Raw genomic sequence first — 18,354 nt, forward strand, 5'->3', positions numbered from 1 at the left:
TGCAAACAAAAAAGACAACTCTGATAATAATATGCACTGTCCTTGAATTTGATTGGTCCACACCCGAGACAGCTTTTCTTAGAGCCTAGTCTCCATTGGTGTTGGACCAGAAGACGCCAAAAGGCGTACAACTCAAAAACAGCGCACTCTCAGAGCATTGAGGGCTCGGGGTGAGCATTAACATTATGAGACCTCCTTTGCCAGAAACAAGATATAAGAATAGGTTTTACCCTTTTAACTGGCACAAAAACTGACACCTTTATTCAAGGCATCATGTTTGCAATAACCACAACACAAGCAGTCAAAATGCAAACAAAAAAGACAACTCTGATAATAATATGCACTGTCCTTGAATTTGATTGGTCCACACCCGAGACAGCTTTTCTTAGAGCCTAGTCTCCATTGGTGTTGGACCAGAAGACGCCAAAAGGCGTACAACTCAAAAACAGCGCACTCTCAGAGCATTGAGGGCTCGGGGTGAGCATTAACATTATGAGACCTCCTTTGCCAGAAACAAGATATAAGAATAGGTTTTACCCTTTTAACTGGCACAAAAACTGACACCTTTATTCAAGGCATCATGTTTGCAATAACCACAACACAAGCAGTCAAAATGCAAACAAAAAAGACAACTCTGATAATAATATGCACTGTCCTTGAATTTGATTGGTCCACACCCGAGACAGCTTTTCTTAGAGCAATTGTCGCCCCCTACTGCAAAACAATTGCAGACCCCTTTCTAAACGTGAACACTGTGGGGCAGTGTCCTTCACTGCAAGGCCGGCGGGCCACGAGCGGCCCCTGGTGGCCTCTTGTGCGGCCCCTGACAATACCCAGATCTTAAATCACCTCCCCATCGTCGTCGTCGTCGTCCTCGTGTGCTGCTGTCAAACCCAGCGGTGTTAAAACGTGTGGCGGCCCTCACGCTGTACCGTGTCTTATCGGCGGACATGCCCCACCCCCCCCGACCCGCCCTCGCCCTCCGCCACCTCTGAAAATGAGTGAAGAACACCGCCGTGGGGCTTTCCTGCATCAACCAGCGTAGTACGTGACAATAGCGACGCAACGATAATTAACGTCTTCTTTGGTTCTTTCGGTAAAGTCACCACCACGTAGAATGATAATAAAATAATAAATTGATAAAATTACACGATAAAATTCTCACGACGTTTCGGGCCACGACACAAGCGGCCTTCATCAGGTGAAGGGACGAGAATGTCTGGAGGACAGCGCTGAGGCAGTCTCGTCCCTTCACCTGATGAAGGCCGCTTGTGTTGTGGCCGAAACGTCGTGAGAATTTTATCGTGTTATTTTATTTTATTATTTAATACAATTAATCCTTGCAGTCACGAACGCTTTAAATCGATGAATAACGTCTCGGCACGCAACACGTGCCGTGTTGTAAAAGTTCACCACTTGCCTCTGGCTGGCTGCTGCTGTCAACTCTTCGTTTGCCTTCTCCAGGTTTTGCACAATCACGTTCAGGTCCCGACGTTCGTGCTGCAGCTTGTCGCACGACAGCCGCAGCTCCGCGGTGCTTGCGGTGAACTCTCGCTCCTTCTCCGCAAAACTTCTCTCCGCGTTTTGCATCCCAGCCTGCATTCAGACCGTACGATGATGAAATCGATGAGGCGGGTGACCCGCTGCATTTGTTCAGATACAGTGAAAAAAGCTTGAGACTTTTCCAAAAAGGCTAAGAGAAAACCATTCCTTATTCGTGGTTCTTTCGGTAAAGTCGCCACGTAGAAGGGAAACTATAAAATGATTAAAATATTAAACAATTAAATTCTCACGACGTTTCGACAGCAACACAAGCAATCATCATCAGGTGTGAAAACCACAGCAAGAACATTTGGAATAAGTGGCGGTGAAAATGTTTTCTTGCTGTGGTGTTCACACCTGATGATGATTGCTTGAGTTGCCGTCGAAACGTCGTGAGAATTTTATTGTTGCATATTTTTATTATTTTATTGTTTCCCTTCTACGTGGCGACTTTACCCGAAAGAACCAAGAATATGAATCCCTGCAGTGACCAAAGCTTTAAATCAAAAAGAAAACCATTCCGTTAAAAATATCCAGTTAAGGAATGCAGACAATATTAGCGATGTAATAAATATGAACGGATACATATTCTTAGCTTTTTCGGTAAAGTCACGTTGAAAGGAAACAATAAAAATAATAAAATATATAAAACAATAAAAATTCTCACGACGTTTCGACCATAACACAAACGGTCATCATCAGGTGTGTCGGTTTGCATTAATGTATTTATTTTTAAAACACCGTTTAAACACCGTTTAAAAATAAATTAATTAATGCAAACCGACACACCTGATAACGACCGTTTGTGTTATGGTCGAAACGTCGTGAGAATTTTTATTGTTTTAAATATATTTTATTATTTTGTTTCCCTTCAACGTGGTGACTTTACCGAAAGAGCTAAGAATATGAATCGCTGCAGTCACGAAAGCTTTAAATAAAAAAAATGAACGGATAGGTCACCTGCAGCATGCTTTCAACTTCCCGACGGCGATTTACTTCGAGTTTCAGGGTACCACTTTCTTTCTGCGTTTGCTCAAGCCGTGCTTGAAAGTTGCCTGTTAATTCACGCAAAACAAACGAAATCGGGATCGACTTTCACGGTCGGGACGTGCAGACATTTGCCCACCGCGCACACGCACAAACACATCCGGGCTCGTTGGCAATAAAAAGCGGGCAACTTGAAGTGTGCTCTCACGCTCTGTTTCTTCGAGTCGAGCGCAGCTTTCAATGGAATCTTGCAGCTTTTGCGAGGCCGTTTTGAGCTCTTCATTTTTTAACTCCAACAGCTCGGACATTTCTTTGGCCTAAGAGCGATGAGACGGAACTCTCTGTTTGCTAACTACTGAACGACAATGATAATAATACGACTTTACGCACGGATCTATGAAATTACCTACTGCTGGGCAAGGCGAGTTTTCTGGTTTGCAAGTCATCATTGAAGTCAGATAAGTTGTGTTTACCAGACTGAAATGAACTTGAGAAATCAAGACAAAGAGGTAGAAATGTGCACATCCCATATATTTCGTTGAACAAATGCGTTTAGGGCACTGAATACGTTCTAAAGTGGAAATAATTCACATTTTAAGCATTATATTGTTATACAGACGTTTGTAAATTGTAAAAGCAATGTATGAACACTGTACACAATGGCAATAGTAGGCATTAAAGGCAATAGTTTGGGATAGGAACATTAATATATCAGTTTTTATTTGAAGGTGATCTTGATCTTCAAAGGATATTTTATGATTGAGACAGGCATGCCTTTAGGAGCTACATTTCTTACATTTGAAATCAACAAAAATGTATGAGCCTGAATTATAACAGACCCTTGGGGTTTGAGCTATATATACACACTGGTTTGTAAAAGGTAATGCGTGGTCGTTTAATCCAATATTTTTTTTATCCCAACGTGCATTTAAAATGTGAGCAAAAGCGATCAGCTCATGAATTCACACGAACCTGGCTTTCTTTAATCGTCAACTTGTTTACAAAGTCCCACCGCGCTCTTCCCATCGCGTCCACAGCTGCTTCCACTGCGTACGACACACGCGTCGTACGTTCAACAAAGTGGCTGAGCGCGTCAATATTCATCCAGTAAAAACCACAACGGTCATCGATCATCATCGACGGTGCTCTGCGTATCACTGAGCAGCCGTGCATTGCGTCACCCGGCACGAGACTCACCTTTGCCCAACGCAATATTCTTGTCATTTTGAGACTTTAAATTCAATTCGCTGAAAGTCACCGCAAACGTCTTTAAGAGAGGATGACAGCGGGGATCCAGCATCAATGTTAAATGTGCACGTGCGTACGTTTATACCGTTACACGTTTCTCAAGAAATACAATTAAATGAAAACAAAATTTAAAAAGCATCACACATTTTACCTTCAGTTCTGCTTTCAGCGACGAATGAACAGCTTCCACTTGTTCCTGTTCTGTTTCAGCTGCCATTATCACCGTGCGGACGTGACCCACGTGAGTCAACGACAAGCAAGTTTAATCACTAAACGTGTTACACCGTCAACGTCCATTATCACCGTACGCACGTGACCCACGTGAGTCAACGACAAGCAAGTTTAATCACTAAACGTGTTACACCGTCAATGTCATTATCACCGTACGCACGTGACCCACGTGAGTCAACGACAAGCAGGTTTAATCGCTAAACGTGTTACACCGTCAATGTCCATTATCACCGTACGCACGTGACCCACGTGAGTCAACAATAAGCAAGTTTAATCGCTAAACATGTCACACCGTTAATGTCATTATCACCGTGCGGACGTGACCCACGTGAGTCAACGACAATCAAGTTTAATCACTAAACGTGTTACACCGTCAATGTCATTATCACCGTACGCACGTGACCCACGTGAGTCAACGACAAGCAAGTTTAATCACTAAACGTGTAACACCGGCAACGTCCAATGGTCGGCGAATGTTGAGAATGTACCTCTGGTTAATGTTTGTTGCACTGAAGAGGACTGGCCCTTCAGATCGTCACACATCTGCCTGGTGGCACGGATCCTTACGGACACGGGCACATTGCAAGGACGGCGGGTCAGAAAACCTTCGTAGGAACGTATCCGCCATTTTAAGGCAAAGCGCATTGCAGATGAAGATATTCTTGGTTCTTTCGGTGAAGTCACGTAGAAGGGAAACAACAAAACAAAAACTCACCGTGATTTTGTTGTTTTCTGTGACTTTACCGAAAGAACCAAAGAACGTGAATTCCTGCAGTCGCGAAAGTTTTTAAAATGAAAATGCAGAGAGGATGTTGGTGTCATCAACAAGTCGCTCGTTTGTTCTGCCGGCGTGACCTCTGACCTCCACCCAGTAGTCCACTCAGGGGCGGAGCAACAGGGGGGAATGGGGGGGGGGTCAGCCCCCCCCCTGAAAATTTGGGGAAGTCGGTAAATCGGGATAACCGGATATCCGGCTGCTGCAAAATGCCGCAGGCTGCCACCTTGTGATGCCACCTTGTGTGCTGCCCTGCAGGCTGTCACCTTGTGCTGCCCTGCAGGCTGTCACCTTGTGCTGCCCTGCAGGCTGCCACCTCGTGTGCTGCCCTGCAGGCTACCACCTTGTGTGCTGCCCTGCAGGCTACCACCTTGTGTGCTGCCCTGCAGGCTACCACCTTATGATGTCACCTTGTGCTGCCCTGCAGACTGCCACCTTGTGCTGCTGCCCTGCAGGCTGCCACCTTGTGATGTCACCTTGTGTGCTGCCACCTCGTGCTGCCCTACAGGCTGCCACCTTGTGCTGCCCTGCAGGCTGCCACCTTGTGTGCTGCCCTGCAGGCTGTCACCTTGTGCTGCCCTGCAGGCTACCACCTTGTGCTGCCACCTTGTGATGTCACCTTGTGATATCACCTCATGCTGCCCTGCAGGCTGCCACCTTGTGCTGCCCTGCAGGCTGCCACCTTGTGCTGCTGCCCTGCAGGCTGCCACCTTGTGTGCTGCCCTGCAGGCTGCCACCTTGTGTGCTGCCCTGCAGGCTGCTTGAGCGGCAGCCTTGCGAACTTATCGAACTTACTGGCCACGTCGGCGGCTCCGACCTATTAATAAACTCCGCAGCTCAAATCCAATAATAAGTTTTATACATTTGTGGTGCCCATTGGAAAACACAAACACACTGAGATATCTCAGAATGTTGAAGTCAGCAACCCCCCCAAAGTCAAAATCCTGGCTCCTCGCCCCTGAGTCCACCGGACATCTCTGAAATCTACCGGACATTTGTTACAAAAAAAAGAGCTTCATTGCTCTTCGGGTTTCTCCAGTAAGTTGAGGAACCTAAACAGAGGACAGAGATGAAATTCGAGGGAAATGAATAACTTCTTACTTCTCCATTAAATCTCCTTTGATGTCAATCACGTCTTGAAGTTGCGCGCTGAGGTGTACATTTTCAAGCTGAAAGGAAACACGACACACACACTTCGCTGAGGTGACGCATACCGCTTCAACACAGTTGTCTGATAATTGTTATCTGACACACAGCACTGATAATGATGTTCGGGTTTCATAAAGCATCGTCAATCATGCAGACAAAGCGATCGCTGAGGAACCACAGACACAAATCTTATTGCTGTCCAGTTGAAGCTACAAACAGATCAGAAGCACCTTTAAATCATTGTCTTGGCAAACCAAGTGTTTCTCTATTTTAGTTAACAATGACGAATGATGAGTGGACACAATTACCAATCATAATGATGACTATGGGGAATCCACAAAAACAACCTAATCGTGATTATAACCAGACGAAATTAATGAGTTTGAAACAATATGCAGACTAAGATAATGTAGCAACGTTATTTGAGATGCCACTGCATCTCCCATTGAGCACGGTTGGCTACGTACGGTGTGAAAGAAGTTCAACATACACACACGCAGCACGGTTGGCTACGTATGGTGTGAAAGAAGTTCAACAAACACACACGTAGCACGGTTGGCTACGTACGGTGTGAAAGAAGTTCAACATACACACACGTAGCACGGTTGGCTACGTACGGTGTGAAAGAAGTTCAACATACACACACGTAGCACGGTTGGCTACGTACGGTGTGAAAGAAGTTCAACATACACACACGTAGCACGGTTGGCTACGTACGGTGTGAAAGAAGTTCAACATACACACACGTAGCACGGTTGGCTACGTACGGTATGAAAGAAGTTCAACATACACACACGTAGCACGGTTGGCTACGTACGGTGTGAAAGAAGTTCAACATACACACACACATAGCACGGTTGGCTACGTACGGTGTGAAAGATGTTCAACAAACACACACATAGCACGGTTGGCTACGTACGGTGTGAAAGAAGTTCAACATACACACACGTAGCACGGTTGGCTACGTACGGTGTGAAAGATATTAAACATACACACACGTAGCACGGTTGGCTACGTACGGTGTGAAAGAAGTTCAACATACACACACACATAGCACGGTTGGCTACGTACGGTGTGAAAGAAGTTCAACATACACACACATAGCACGGTTGGCTACGTACGGTGTGAAAGAAGTTCAACATACACACAGTGCACTGAGGAAAACCAAACCTGATCATTGGCTACGTGTCTACGTCAAAAGATTGATGAAGTTTACCGATTAGCTGACAATAAATGTTTGGGTTTGGAGAAATGAGGAGCCACTCACACCAACATTGAATGAAAGCGTTCCACTGCTTTAGTCGACAAGACTAAGAGATATATTTTTGGTTCTTTCGGTAAAGTCACCACGTAGAAGGGAAACAATAAAGTAATAAAAATATAAACAATAAAATTATCACGACGTTTCGACGGCAACACAAGCAATCATCGTCAGGTGTGAAAACCACAGCAAGAAAATTTTTAAAAAGTGGCGGTGACATTTTTTTCTTGCGGTGGTTTTCACACCTGATGATGATCGCTTGCGTTGCAGTCGAAACGTCGTGAGAATTTTATTGTTTTAAATTTTTATTATTTTATTTTTTCCCTTCTACGTGGCGACTTTACCGAAAGAATCAAGAAGAAGACGAAGAAGAGATTTGAAGTTTACGTCACTGCAGGAATCCATAATCGTTGGTTCATTCGGTAAAGTCACCACCACGTAGAAGGGAAACAATAAAATAATAAAAAATATAAAACAATAAAAGTCTCACGACGTTTCGACTGCAACACAAGCAATCATCATCAGGTGTGAAAACCACAGCAAGAATTTTTTTTTAAAGAGCGGCGGTGAAAATTGTTTTCTTGCTGTGGTTTTCACACCTGACGATGATCGCTTGCGTTGCAGTCGAAACGTCGTGATAATTTGATCGTTTTACATTTTTATTATTTTATTGTTTCCCTTCTACGTGGCGGTGACTTTACCGAAAGAACCAAGAATATGAATCCCTGCAGTCACGAAATATTTAAATAAAAATTTAATAAGACTAAGAGATTTGAAGTTTTTCGTCACCGCAGGAATCCACAGTCTTTGCTTTCATTCAAGTAAAGTCGCGTAGCGCGTATAAAAATACAACACAAAATAATGAATCAAATCACGACGTTTCCATCGCGACACCACAGGCGGCGGTCGTCCTCAGGCGAAAATAAAAAATAAAAATTAAACCTCTTGCTGCTGCTGCTGCTGTTGTTGTTGTTGTGACAGGACTCTCTCGCTGGTTCAGCAGTTCCACTGCAGGGATTACTTTTTTTACCGCCCGAGGACAAAGCGCTTGAGGTGTTGCGATCGAAACGTCGTGGACATTTTATCATCTTTATACCTACCACGTGACTTTACCGAAGTAACCAAAGATTAAAGGCCAAGAGAATGACCGCGCGCAATGCACAAATACTCCGCGGAAACTCGACAAGTCGTCGGCCCGCAAACCAACTCAGCCACCCCTAGCGACAAAATGCATTTGCTTGTTTCTCTAAATAGCAGTAACACTAAATCACTCATATTACGGGAATACAAACGCTTTATTTTTTTAAACGCAGCTACGAGGTTTTTTTTTAGGGGGGGCGCATTTAGACCCGAGGGTTAAGGTCGTTTTTCCTCACCTAATTTTTGAATATCACGAGTTTAATTTAATAATTATAATGACGTACATTGTAATTACTCTCCGGATCAGCCTGCATCACAACCCCGCGAACCACCCGGAGGAGCGTGGAGGACCACCGGTGGTACGGGGGAGGGAGGGAAGGTGACCACACTGTGAGAAGCACTGCTTTAGAGAAATGAGACCACTTACTGCTGCTGCTGTTGCCCACCTGTGTTACTCACAGCCCTGAGGACCACCCGGAGGAGCGTGGTGGACCACCGGCGATACCGGGGGTGAGTGACCACACTGAGAAGCACTGCTTTAGAGAAATGAGACCACTTACTGCTGCTGCTACCCACCTGTGTTTGTCGAGTTGATTTCTGCAGAGCGTCGGCCGTCTCCTGGGCCATTCTGACAGCTTCCTCCTTTTTGCTGAGCTCAGAGTGAACTCTGACCTTCCACATGTTCAACTTGTTCATTTCACAGCGCAAATAATTGTACGTCCTTGACACGTGATCTTTATTCTGCGAAGAAAAAAAACCAACCAAACACAACACACGGCATGAGGAGCGTGTGTCAGCAGCTTCCCAAGCCGTAGTGTCGTGAACACATCAAGATTTTCCGCTGCCCGATGACCGATTATTCGCGATAAACGTTCTTGGGTTGGCTCGCGTAAGTGTGTGTCGTTACCCTCCACCACCCGACCCAGCCAGTGAGGTTTGTCACGTAAACAAAACGCGCCAGTGAATTACTACTCCGGCCCACCGGTGTGTCGGAGAGTAAATCCACAACATTTACACATTCATACTTTACGCGATATAACCAAAAAAACATTTATTATACGAATATAATTGGTCGCGAAAGCCTACGTGTTGAACTGATTATTATTACTCCATTTCAACCGAAAACTCGATCAAGTCATGTACAAGCACAAATACACGGTTTTTTTATTTTTTAAATATACTTTCCCTCAAAACGTCTTTGCCAAGTGCTGTGAACGTAAAAAGGTTTAAGGCACAGATCTGAAATTGTTTGATCGTAATCACTGCTGGCAAAAGGGCCTCCACTAGAGGGCGCTCAGTAGAGGCTGAACTCTTCCACGCTGTTCAAGACGTCTTGGAAGAGAAACCCTCACTAGGGGCTGAACTCTTCCACGCTGGGGAGACGTCTTGGTAGAGAAACCCTCACTAGGGGCTGAACTCTTCCACGCTGTTCAAGACGTTTTGGAAGTGAAACCCTCACTAGGGGCTGAACTCTTCCACGCTGGGGAGACGTCTTGGTAGAGAAACCCTCACTAGGGGCTGAACTCTTCCACGCTGTTCAAGACGTCTTGGTAGAGGAACCCTCATTAGGGGCTGAACTCTTCCACGCTGTTCAAGACGTCTTGGTAGAGGAACCCTCACTAGGGGCTGAACTCTTTCACGCTGTTCAAGACGTCTTGGAAGTGAAACCCTCACTAGGGGCTGAACTCTTCCACGCTGTTCAAGACGTCTTGGAAGTGAAACCCTTACTAGGAGCTGAACTCTTCCACGCTGTTCAAGACGTCTTGGTAGAGAAACCCTCACTAGGGGCTGAACTCTTCCACGCTGTTCAAGACGTCTTGGAAGAGAAACCCTCACTAGGGGCTGAACTCTTCCACGCTGTTCAAGGCGCCTTGGTAGAGAAACCCTCACTAGGGGCTGAACTCTTCCACGCTGTTCAAGACGTCTTGGTAGAGGAACCCTCACTAGGGGCTGAACTCTTCCACGCTGTTCAAGACGTCTTGGTAGAGAAACCCTCACTAGGGGCTGAACTCTTCCACGCTGTTCAAGACGTCTTGGTAGAGAAACCCTCACTAGGGGCTGAACTCTTCCACGCTGTTCAAGACGTCTTGGAAGAGAAACCCTCACTAGGGGCTGAACTCTTCCACGCTGTTCAAGACGTCTTGGTAGAGAAACCCTCACTAGGGGCTGAACTCTTCCACGCTGGGGAGACGTCTTGGAAGAGAAACCCTCACTAGGGGCTGAACTCTTCCACGCTGTTCAAGACGTCTTGGAAGAGAAACTCTCACTAGGGGCTGAACTCTTCAACGCTGTTCAAGACGTTTTGGTAGAGAAACCCTCACTAGGGGCTGAACTCTTCCACGCTGTTCAAGACGACTTGGAAGTGAAACCCTCACTAGGGGCTGAACTCTTCCATGCTGTTCAAGACGTTTTGGTAGAGAAACCCTCACTATGGGCTGAACTCTTCCACGCTGGGGAGACGTCTTGGTAGAGGAACCCTCACTAGGGGCTGAACTCTTCCACGCTGTTCAAGACGTCTTGGTAGAGAAACCCTCACTAGGGGCTGAACTCTTCCACGCTGTTCAAGACGTCTTGGTAGAGAAACCCTCACTAGGGGCTGAACTCTTCCACGCTGTTCAAGACGTCTTGGAAGAGAAACCCTCCCTAGGGGCTGAACTCTTCCACGCTGGGGAGAAGTCTTGGTAGAGAAACCCTCACTAGGGGCTGAACTCTTCCACGCTGTTCAAGACGTCTTGGAAGTGAAACCCTCACTAGGGGCTGAACTCTTCCACGCTGGGGATACGTTTTGGTAGAGAAACCCTCACTAGGGGCTGAACTCTTCCACGCTGTTCAAGACGTCTTGGAAGAGAAACCCTCACTAGGGGCTGAACTCTTCCACGCTGTTCAAGACGTCTTGGAAGTGAAACCCTCACTAGGGGCTGAACTCTTCCACGCTGTTCAAGACGTCTTGGAAGTGAAACCCTCACTAGGGGCTGAACTCTTCCACGCTGTTCAAGACGTCTTGGAAGTGAAACCCTCACTAGGGGCTGAACTCTTCCACGCTGTTCAAGACGTCTTGGTAGAGAAACCCTCACTAGGGGCTGAACTCTTCCACGCTGTTCAAGACGTCTTGGAAGAGAAACCCTCACTAGGGGCTGAACTCTTCCACGCTGTTCAAGACGTCTTGGTAGAGAAACCCTCACTAGGGGCTGAACTCTTCCACGCTGTTCAAGACGTCTTGGTAGAGAAACCCTCACTAGGGGCTGAACTGTTCCACGCTGTTCAAGACGTCTTGGAAGTGAAACCCTCACTAGGGGCTGAACTCTTCCACGCTGTTCAAGACGTCTTGGTAGAGGAACCCTCACTAGGGGCTGAACTCTTCCACGCTGTTCAAGACGTCTTGGAAGAGAAACCCTCACTAGGGGCTGAACTCTTCCACGCTGTTCAAGACGTCTTGGTAGAGAAACCCTCACTAGGGGCTGAACTGTTCCACGCTGTTCAAGACGTCTTGGTAGAGAAGCCCTCACTAGGGGCTGAACTCTTCCACGCTGTTCAAGACGTCTTGGTAAAGACACCCTCACTAGGGGCTGAACTCTTCCACGCTGTTCAAGACGTCTTGGAAGAGAAACCCTCACTAGGGGCTGAACTCTTCCACGCTGTTCAAGACGTCTTGGTAGAGAAACCCTCACTAGAGACTGAACTCTTTCACGCTGTTCAAGATGTCTTGGTAGAGAAGCCCTCACTAGGGGCTGAACTCTTCCACGCTGTTCAAGACGTCTTGGTAAAGACACCCTCACTAGGGGCTGAACTCTTCCACGCTGTTCAAGACGTCTTGGTAGAGAAACCCTCACTAGGGGCTGAACTCCTCCATGCTGGGGAGACGTCTTGGAAGTGATGGTAGTACCCACACTTTACCCCACCACATGCGGCCTGCCATTCAACTGCGGTGTACCAATATATACTGCAGAGTGGACAGAGGTGGGACATTGTAGACACGTGCCTATTAAACCTGGCACGCCTGGACATCACGACCTTGTGGACCGCAAGTCCAACGTGCTGAACCATTGCGCACCGTGGCAGCAGCCCCAAGCTTCGTGAAACTAAATAAATTTTCACTTGAAGCTTTCGTGACTGCAGTGATTCACATTCTCGGTTCTTTCGGTAAAGTCACCGCCACGTAGAAAGGGAAACAATAAAATAATAAAAATATAAAACAATTGAATTATCACGACGTTTCGACTGCAACACAAGCAGCGATCATCGTCAGGTGTGAAAACCACAGCAAGAAAATTTGAAAAAAGTTTTTTTTAAACGTCAGTACCACGGAGAGCGATTTGGCAGCTTGTTCAGATGTCTGAAACGTCGCGAGAATTTTATTGTTTTATATTTTTATTATTGTATTGTTTCCCTTCTACGTGGTGACTTTACCGAAAGAACCGAGAATATGAAACTAGATGAATCGGTATTTTCTTAGAATGACCGTATTATTAATGTGAAATAACGATGCACATCTGTGGGCACGTTTCAATGTGATCAGCGAGTCATCTTGCCTCTTGCCAATCAAGCGGCACCGGCGGCAGCGGCGGCGGCGGCGTGCTCTGCCGAGGTTGATGCTGCTCAGTGATGTTTGCTTGAGCTGCGAACAAAAATTGCGCACAATTAAGTTAAAGTACATCCTAGATTTAAAGTTTTCGTGACTGCTAGGATCCATACTCTTTGGTTCTATTGGTTCTATTGGGTTTATTTTCACCTACGTGACTTTACCCAATAGAACCAAAGAGTATTAAAGTACATCGTTCATAATAGCACCGCACGAGATGTACATTGGTACACGTTGACACACGTATCGCTTTTTAGAACTTTCCAACTGAGGTTTAGTGCTCAGCTCAGTCGGGGTGTCTGTCAGCAATGAGAGGTTATGATGAGCATCATAAATATGAATAAATCTTCAGTAAAATTGCGTTCTGATATAAAGTGCTTGCCCTGTAGAAAAATCGGCAAACTGACCAAAAGTTTTTTTCCAATGTATATCAGCCGTTTTTTTCCAAAAAAACTTTGGAGACAAAAGCCAGCGTTAAAGGAACCCATCAACTAAACGAAACTAAACTTGTTATTTTACCACGTAAGAGCCCGCTCGGATACGTAACTCTTGTTCAGAAGCGACCTGGCCACAGTTGATAAGCTCAACAAAGTGGTTCCTCACCACGTGTCAATGTATATCAGCCGCATTACTCTTAAACGTCACGTTTTTCTAAATGCGCGGGGAAACAATGCAGGGCATGGAGCAACATCAACACCGCCGTGGGGAGAACGCGCAAACTTTCAAACGCACGGGCGTCAGGGGTCGGGATCGAACCCACGACCCTCCTGCGTACCAGGCGAGGTAGTTAACATCTCCTAGCCACCGTGATGATGATGATGATGAGAGAGAGACACGCAAACTCCAAATACACAGCAACAGGCGTCAGGGGTCGGGATCGAACCCACGACCCTCCTGCGTACCGGGCGAGGTAGTTGACATCTCCTAGCCACCGTGATGATGATGATGATGAGAGAGAGACACGCAAACTCCAAATACACAGCAACAGGCGTCAGGGTTGGGATCGAACCCACGACCTCCTGCGTACCGGGCGAGGTAGCTAACGTCTCCTAGCCACCGTGATGATGATGATGATGAGAGAGAGACACACAAACTCCAAATACACAGCAACAGGCGTCAGGGGTCGGGATCGAACCCCCGACCCTCCTGTGTACTAGGCGAGGTAGTTAACGTCTCCTAGCCAACGCGGTCCACCTGCCCTAGGCACGCACACCTAGGACGAGCCGCTTTTCATCGCGACGTGACGGACGTACCGCCTCTTGCGTTCCTGGGGCAAGCGCTGCCTAACCATCGTTATCGTCAATGACTAAGCAGAGCGCCGCACCGTACTTCTGACGTCAAACGCCGGTTGAAAAGCGCAAGCGGAATTCGTGCTCGGCGATCAATGTGGACATCGGAGGATTGAGATCGTTTTAAGTAAAATAAGCGGCGCGATTGGTTTACAGATCGGAGCCAGGCGATACACGGGGCCATGATCCACAGCTGAAATGAATACCTTGACCTTGGCGGTGTCACTTGACCATGACCAAGTTGACTGACCTTGCAATAGCATCCTCTGTGCTTGACCTTGTTGAACCTGTCCAGTTTCACCACGACCCACTTGACCTTGTCCAAGTTGACCCCAAGCGTGACCCAATGGCTCCTGGACTTGGCCCAGTGGACAGAGAGATTGCCTTGGCTGACTCAGGCACTGATTAGGTTGACCTCGGCCTTGCCCCAGCAGACCATGGGCGTGCCCTGACAGTCCCTGGCCCTGCTCGGGTTGATGCTGACCCTGTTTTGGCTGAGTCTGACCTCGGCCCAATTGGGGTTTTTTTTTCCCGTCGTGATATTGGCTCTGCCCTGGCTGATTGTGGCCTTGAATTGCCACTCCGTCACCTTCCCCCGGCTGACCCTGCCCTTTATTACCCCAACCTTGAGTCGATGGCCCCTGCCCTGGCTGATTGTGGCCTTGAATTGCCACTCCGTCACCTTCCCCCGGCTGACCCTGCCCTTTATTACCCCAACCTTGAACCGATGGCCCCTGGATTTGCCCCCCAGATTGACCTTCACCTTGTCCCATCTGACACCACCCGTGACCCAACATCACCTGGAATGGCCCCGTTTGACCGCGACCTTGCCCTGGCTGACTCTGGCCACGGCTCGATGGCTCCCGGACCTGCCTAGATTGACGGTGACCTCGTTCATTCTCTGAAACACTGCCCAAGATGCACCGTATTTTGAAGTCGGGGAGCGTGGAAAAACTGCTGCCCAAATTTCGGCCGAAGGTTTCATTGTCGTTCCCCTCCATGTTGTATTCTTTGCACACTCCTCAGATAGCCGTCTTCCTGCATGACGCACAGACACCGTGTACGTGCACGCAAGAAAAAAAACAAATGTGGAATTTATTAAGACAGCGCCACTGCTGCAGAGCAATCCAGATGGCACCAGCGAGATCTCTCGGCAAAGCAACTTACAAGTTTAAATGGGAATCATTTTTTTTAATTGCCACCGCCCGTCTGTTTACGCTGTAGCGTTAATGGAGGTGGGGGCAAACAGCGTTGTTGCTGCAATTTTTACATTTTTTAAAAATACGAATGCAACAAGTTTCCCAATACGTCAATCGGTAATTGTATTTTCATGGTGTTACTGTATTGATTTTGTGCTTTGCTGCACTGACAATGAGAATCTAGATTCATTTGTCGATTTAAAGCTTTCGTGACTGCAAGGATTCATCTTCTTTGGTTCTTTCGGTAAAGTCACCATCACGTAGAATGAGAAAATAATAAATTGATCAAATAAAATAACACAATAAAATTCTCACGACGTTTCGGCCACAACACAAGTGGCCTTCATCAGGTGAAGGGACGAGACTGTCTGGAGGACAGCGCTGCAGCGAGCGCTGTCCCTTCACCTGATGAAGGCCACTTGTGTTGTGGCCGAAACGTCGTGAGAATTTTATCGTGTTATTTTATTTTATTAATTTATTATTTTATTCTCATTCTACGTGGTGGTGACTTTACCGAAAGAACCAAAGAAGATGAATCTAGCTTAACATCAAAGTTCTTCAACTGGAGTTCCCTCAACGTAAGGCCTACCCCGTGCTCCTGATCATTGTGACCACACAATGCTATAATTAGCTGACACGTGCCTATTGATCCAAGAGCCACATCGAGTGAAAAAAAAAAATCTTAAGTGTCCTGCATTTAGTTTTTATTTTATTTTAAGATGTAATAACAGTTGTGCTTATTATTGTTATCATACACGTGTGGGAGGAAATCGCAGCAACGGGAGAAAACTCCACGTGGCGTGCGAGGGGGAAACACTCAATCCCCCCCCAAAGAGATGGAAAGTGATGGCGATTTGAATACTTGCTGCCACTGCCTTCACCTGGCGTGCCCAGGGTATGGCCATCCCCTCGACGCCCACGGGAATAGAATTTCACAACATGTTGACATGTTTACACCAAACAATAACACAAAGATCCCACACCGTGTAGCCTGTAACAGGCTGTAGGGGCAAGTGCTGTTAGCGAGCAGCAGCTATGAAGGCTACCGGCACTGTGGCACACGAGGGGGGTGGGTGGCCAGCACCACGCCCGGCCGCCTTTGTCTCCCCAGTGCTAGCGATGTTTTACTACTACACACCGCTACACCAGCTACTCATTTGAGGCTGAGTCGACCTAGGGGAGTCCCAGAACCGGTTTAGATAATCGTCGCCGGCGGTGTTGGAAGGCCCGAAGTGAATCACTCAACAACAACAACAACACGGTGTGGTGATTAGACCACTAAGCTAGACACATTGTCAAGGCCCCAAGGGAATCACTCAACAACAACAACAAGGTGTGGTGATTAGACCACTAAGCTAGACGCATTGTCAAGGCCCCAAGTGAATCACTCAACAACAAGGTGTGGTGATTAGACCACTAAGCTAGACACATTGTCAAGGCCCCAAGTGAATCACTCAACAACAACAACACAGTGTGGTGATTAGACCACTAAGTTAGACACATTGTCAAGGCCCCAAGTGAATCACTCAACAACAACACGGAGTGGTGATTAGACCACTAAGCTAGACACATTGTCAAGGCCCCAAGTGAATCACTCAACAACAACAACACAGTGTGGTGATTAGACCACTAAGCTAGACACATTGTCAAGGCCCCAAGTGAATCACTCAACAACACGGAGTGGTGATTAGACCACTAAGCTAGACACATTGTCAAGGCCCCAAGTGAATCACTCAACAACAACAACACCACGGTGTGGTGATTAGACCACTAAGCTAGACACATTGTCAAGGCCCCAAGTGAATCACTCAACAATCTCTCTCTGTAATGATGATGATGATGATCGTGAACAATGTCTCTCTGTAATGATGATGATGATTGTGAACAATCTCTCTCTGTAATGATGATGATCGTGAACAATGTCTCTCTGTAATGATGATGATGATCGTGAACAATCTCTCTCTGTAATGATGATGATCGTGAACAATGTCTCTCTGTAATGATGATCGTGAACAATCTCTCTCTGTAATAATGATGATCGTGAACAATCTCTCTCTGTAATGATGATGATCGTGAACAATCTCTCTCTGTAATGATGATCGTGAACAATCTCTCTCTGTAATGATGATGATCGTGAACAATCTCTCTCTGTAATGATGATGATCGTGAACAATGTCTCTCTGTAATGATGATGATCGTGAACAATCTCTCTCTGTAATGATGATCGTGAACAATGTCTCTCTGTAATGATGATCGTGAACAATCTCTCTCTGTAATGATGATCGTGAACAATCTCTCTCTGTAATGATGATGATCGTGAACAATCTCTCTCTGTAATGATGATGATCGTAAACAATCTCTCTCTCTCTAATGATGATGATCGTGAACAATCTCTCTCTGTAATGATGATCGTGAACAATCTCTCTCTCTGTAATGATGATGATGATCGTGACGTCTGGCACAGATGATGATAGAGTTAGGCCCAAATCAACCTTCGGCGATGCTTTGATCCGCCGGCGATTGTAAGCGCAGGAGTCGCCTCGATTGTTGCGGCCTGTACGCCTTGCGGTATACTTCGTACAACTACAGACTCCTAAAGCAACTTAACGAGACGTGAAAGTTAAAACTTTTAAAAATAAAACCAAGCCGCGCTGCGTGAGTAGAATAGTGACGCTCGCGCGCCAAGAATCGACTCTTTAAATCGAGAGCAAAGGAATCGAAGGTTGTAGATTCCTTTAGAATCGGCCTATTCCCGTTTAATCGATGCCACAGACGCTCACCGGATATCGATTCTCGCCGGTCGTGCACCGTGCGATAAAGGTCCGTTACCCGAAACGTCGCCTGTTAAATATTATGTTAACGACGACTGACGCCGTTGAGTTCGGGTTTGGCTAATTGTGTTGTGTGCCCGTTGCCCCACTGCCAAACGCAGCGCCACCAAATCACGTGGTTAA

General features: G+C 46.6%; 1 protein-coding gene across 3 annotated transcripts; it reads right to left on the reverse strand.

The window, feature by feature from the left end:
- Nucleotides 1–1,296: 1,296 nt before the first annotated feature.
- LOC142921785 (uncharacterized) lies at nucleotides 1,297–18,109 on the reverse strand. 3 transcript variants are annotated; one of them, XM_076063117.1, is made up of 12 exons: nucleotides 17,893–18,109; nucleotides 15,126–15,239; nucleotides 12,863–12,948; nucleotides 8,910–9,074; nucleotides 5,885–5,952; nucleotides 4,497–4,570; nucleotides 3,929–3,987; nucleotides 3,727–3,796; nucleotides 3,502–3,575; nucleotides 2,738–2,846; nucleotides 2,503–2,597; nucleotides 1,297–1,596 (listed from the first exon to the last, which is right to left on the reverse strand). In XM_076063117.1, exons 2-12 carry the CDS (start codon nucleotides 15,184–15,186, stop codon nucleotides 1,321–1,323), a joined length of 1,137 nt encoding a protein of 378 aa, XP_075919232.1. In that variant the 5' UTR covers nucleotides 15,187–15,239; nucleotides 17,893–18,109; the 3' UTR covers nucleotides 1,297–1,320. The 3 variants fall into 3 exon arrangements, with proteins under 3 accessions (XP_075919232.1, XP_075919233.1, XP_075919231.1); XM_076063118.1 differs by lacking the exon at nucleotides 15,126–15,239 and having other exon boundaries at nucleotides 17,893–18,108; XM_076063116.1 differs by lacking the exon at nucleotides 17,893–18,109 and having other exon boundaries at nucleotides 14,452–15,219.
- Nucleotides 18,110–18,354: the final 245 nt, after the last annotated feature.

This window comes from Petromyzon marinus, unplaced genomic scaffold (assembly GCF_048934315.1).
Source record: "Petromyzon marinus isolate PM22_M1 ecotype Great Lakes invasive population unplaced genomic scaffold, UKy_Petmar_22M1.pri1.0 PM_G_Scaffold_9, whole genome shotgun sequence".
In the NCBI taxonomy this organism is placed as follows: Eukaryota; Metazoa; Chordata; class Hyperoartia; order Petromyzontiformes; family Petromyzontidae; genus Petromyzon; species Petromyzon marinus.